This window comes from Lolium perenne, chromosome 5, assembly GCF_019359855.2.
Source record: "Lolium perenne isolate Kyuss_39 chromosome 5, Kyuss_2.0, whole genome shotgun sequence".
In the NCBI taxonomy this organism is placed as follows: domain Eukaryota; kingdom Viridiplantae; phylum Streptophyta; class Magnoliopsida; order Poales; family Poaceae; genus Lolium; species Lolium perenne.
In genome coordinates, this window is record NC_067248.2 from 135,677,939 (window position 1) to 135,681,605 (window position 3,667).

At 45.3% G+C, this 3,667-nt stretch overlaps 1 protein-coding gene across 1 annotated transcript; it reads right to left on the reverse strand.

Moving 5' to 3' along the window:
• Nucleotides 1-642: 642 nt before the first annotated feature.
• LOC127299986 (uncharacterized) lies at nucleotides 643-3,387 on the reverse strand. The gene is made up of 6 exons (XM_051330051.2): nucleotides 3,083-3,387; nucleotides 2,299-2,495; nucleotides 2,153-2,233; nucleotides 1,519-1,752; nucleotides 1,304-1,381; nucleotides 643-1,225 (listed from the first exon to the last, which is right to left on the reverse strand). Exons 1-6 carry the CDS (start codon nucleotides 3,195-3,197, stop codon nucleotides 920-922), a joined length of 1,011 nt encoding a protein of 336 aa, XP_051186011.1. The 5' UTR covers nucleotides 3,198-3,387; the 3' UTR covers nucleotides 643-919.
• Nucleotides 3,388-3,667: the final 280 nt, after the last annotated feature.

Genomic DNA, 3,667 nt, shown 5'->3' on the forward strand with positions numbered 1-3,667 from the left:
TAACACTCTACCAACTGAACTATGCAGTTTACTAATTTTCATTTCCTTTCCGGGGAAATATAAAAGCATGACAAAGCATAGTGGTCGAGCGGCCGAGCATGATCGTGTGCTTCAAGCTGCCTTGTCTTGTCCCGATGCCGCCTCAATCTTTCATTTGGAACTCAGGTGACCGTTTATTAATTATATGCGATGGTTAACATCACCTGTTGCCTCATCGATCTTAATTTCTCATTTCTTTTATTTGTAACGTCACATTGTTGTGGCAACGGCTTGATCTTACTCAAGACGCACTAGCTAGCTGGTCTAATATGTGTATCTTAACTGTTAATGAGCCTAAGCTCAGCTGGCAAAGGAACAGTTCAAACAAAAGCAGCCTCCTATCACCACTTGTCGCAACGTATCTATCACATACTTACCTGATCCCAGATGTTGAATAAATCTAAACAGAGCCTGCAGCTGTATTCCAATTCAGATTATATTTTTGATCGTGACATGGAAAGAGCTTCCACCCCTCCGATCACGATGTAACGGATCTGGAGACAGTCTGACGGGGATTGGAGACAGTAACCCTGCATGGGCATTGACCCCATGAAATTCTTTAAAACACAGGAGAAAATAGGACCATGCAATGCAGCACATGACTTGTGCAATGGCATAATTATAAATACTTGTTAAACAAACACGGCAACACCGGTCATCTATCTTGTCTTTGTCTTCACAGCTGGCTCAAGCTAGGCTTTGCCTAGCTGCATCAGTTATCAGCAAACAGAGTAGGTCAAGCAAGTAACTCCAACAAGGCACAAACCACCAACAAGCTAGTTCTTCAGGACCACCTAGTGATAGCAGCTAAGGTATGTACACGGACAAAAGTAACACTTGCACCGGCGATCTTACTAGTATGAGCAGCAGAACAAGCGCATCACTTCTTCCTTCTCTTGGAAGACCTGGCTGGCTGTGAAGCACCTGCAGTTGATGCCTCCTCAGCAGCCTCAGCCCGGGAGCTCCTCGAGCTTCTCCTGGGCATCGCGGTTGAGGGGCCTGCCTCTTCAGCGTCCTCCACCAGCTCAGCTTTGACTACTTTCCGTTTCTTCCTCGAAGAACGCTCAGCTGGTTGTGCTGATGGGATCTCCTGACCTTCCCCGGGATCATTCACATCCTCGTCAGCATCATCTTCGCCTTCCTGCCTTGGCCATTCAGTAGCACAACCAGGACAAGCTCTCGTGGCCTACATGTTTAAGTGAATTAGCAGACCATGACTCTAACATCAACATGAGTAACCATGGATCTGGAATTAGAAAACTACCTTCCGCTGTGAAAATTTCTTCTTCAGGCAGTAGTTATGCATTCTTACATTGCATCCCTCACTAGGACAAGTAGATGCCTGTTGTCAATACAAATAATACAGATGTCAGAGCACAGCAACGTTTGTAGAGAATATAAACAACTTTTGTAGAGTATATGGTGCGGAGTAAGAAGAAAGAATGCAAACACTATTTCAGGGTAATCACATATCAATACCTTTATGCCAGCTTCATTGCAAACCACGCAAGATGGGATATCATTACCACGAAACCAGCTTCGGAGATCAAGAAATGATCTGATACCAAGACCAATCCTGCCCTCTGGGGTGTATGCCAGCCAACAATCTTGTATCAGTTCATGGAGAGTCTTTTCCTTTTGGGAGAACAAGAAGCTTGTGATGGAATAAGGAAGACGAGATTGACTGTCTTGTGAACTATCTGCAATTACAACCTGAGAGTAGAACAATCAGTAATTTATTATACCCAAATTGCAACAAAGATCCAACTACAGTAAGCAGTAGGTATAATGGCTCCCATGCCACATAACATACTAAAATGTACACGTACAAATGATCACATATCGATCTTAACTGCTTGTAAATCATAATTGACTGAAGCTACAGCATAAGCACAGCTCATTTAGTATATCTAGAAATCTAACAATGTGTGGTAGATATGGAACATATGGTTGAGGTGAATGAAGCTTTAACCATGGTCACACCTTCAGCATTTGTGTCTTAAGCAGCTAGAGTTTTGTTCTTCTTGCATTTGTTAAAGTATCATAACAGTATGCCATACAGAAGTAAAAAAAAAAAAGAGTTATGCGCCCATGACAGACTAGTACAGCAAACCTGGTTGTCGATCCGGACGTTAAGAGCGTCAATATCGGTTATGCTCCCATCGTTTCCACCATCCTGAACTATTGCTTCTAACTGCAAAAAGAAGGATACGTCATTTAAGCACTGAACTGAGCCAGTTGGAGCAAGTGATTGCGTACCAGTCCCTTGTAGAACGCAATCTGTGGCACGGAATACTTGGATCCAAGCTTTGATTCTTCATCAGCGATGGTGTTGACCACTCCATAATAAACTGTTCCATCATACTGGTTTATGCACGCTCGCAGGTCAAAGTGCAAATACCCCAGCTCCTTGTTGATCTTCCCAATCGTATCGCTGAACAGTTGCTGTTCACTGGCTGCAAATCATGATATATAAGACATAAACGACAGGAAGCAAGGAGTTCGGTAAAATTAATTGCTTATGCCCTGTAGGCAATCTGTTCGGTAAAATGCACTTGTTTTATCTGTTGCTGCTAGATTCAACTAGCAAACCAGGTCTCAGCTAAACTGAAGATGGCACAAAAGACACAGAAAAACGAACCAGTGTCATTCTTTGTTTTAGGGCAATCATAAGTGACTGGTAGTTGATCCTCCTATGAACAATCAAGTTACACTGCAGAAAATCCATTTTCTGACGAGGAAAGATTTTGCACCCAAAATGTGCTACCAATAAATCCACGACACTATGCAGCAGGGCCAAGATTTTATGGTAACAATTAATCACAAGTAGCAGCGTTGCAGCATTACCCAGCAGAAAAGTACTTAAACGGTACATCCATCGATTCCTACTGGCGCCGCATTACATCGAACACCTTGGCGGCTGAAAGTTCTCACTGGCGCATTACGACGAACACATAGGCGGCCGGCTACGAGTAAATAGGAGAGGGATGGACCCAAATCCAATCGGTGGGGGGAGGAGAGAAGCGAGCAGGCGCGCGGATACCGGGGTTCTTGCCGCTGACGGCGGTGAAGAGGGCGTGGAAGTCTGGCTCCGGGAGCGGCCCGCGGGAGAGCAGCGCCTGCAGCAGCGTGTGGTGCCGCCACGACAGCGGCGCCATCGATCTTCGATCTTGCAGCTCCTCTCTCGCGCGCGCGCGAGGCTTGGTGTGCGGAGGGGATCTCTCGGGCGTGAGCGGGAGGAGGAGAAACCCTAGCTTGACGCGGGAATGGGCGGGGAGGGGAAGCGATGTGGGGGAGGGATTGGTTTCGCGTTCGCGGGAAGACGCCCAAAGACGCGGGAAATGTTGGTTCTAAGGAGGGCAGAACAATACCACATTTTTTCGATAAAAGCAATACTTATATTACTATCGCAAAGATATCAATTACACACGCTTTTGCAACAAGTAGTGTTTTAGTGACAATAGGAATGCACACAGCTAAAAAGAAAAAAAAAAACTACATAAGAAAAAAGTCCCGCTATAGTGAACGTATCTTGTAGCAACGACCAAACACCACCAAGACAACACCAGAAATCCATCTCCCCGAAAAACAATGCCTCTAAAAAGGGAACAGTGCAAAAGCGCCGCCA

What these genes read in the sequence shown, in the direction of transcription:
- LOC127299986 (XM_051330051.2), bottom strand. Translation starts at nt 3,197, where the DNA reads ATGGCGCCGCTGTCGTGGCGGCACCACACGCTGCTGCAGGCGCTGCTC. An exon ending in CGTCAGCGGCAAGAACCCCG is followed by an intron (nt 2,496 to 3,082) that starts GTATCCGCGCGC and finishes CATGATTTGCAG; the next exon opens with CCAGTGAACAGCAACTGTTC. An exon ending in GCAATGAAGCTGGCATAAAG is followed by an intron (nt 1,382 to 1,518) that starts GTATTGATATGT and finishes TATTGACAACAG; the next exon opens with GCATCTACTTGTCCTAGTGA.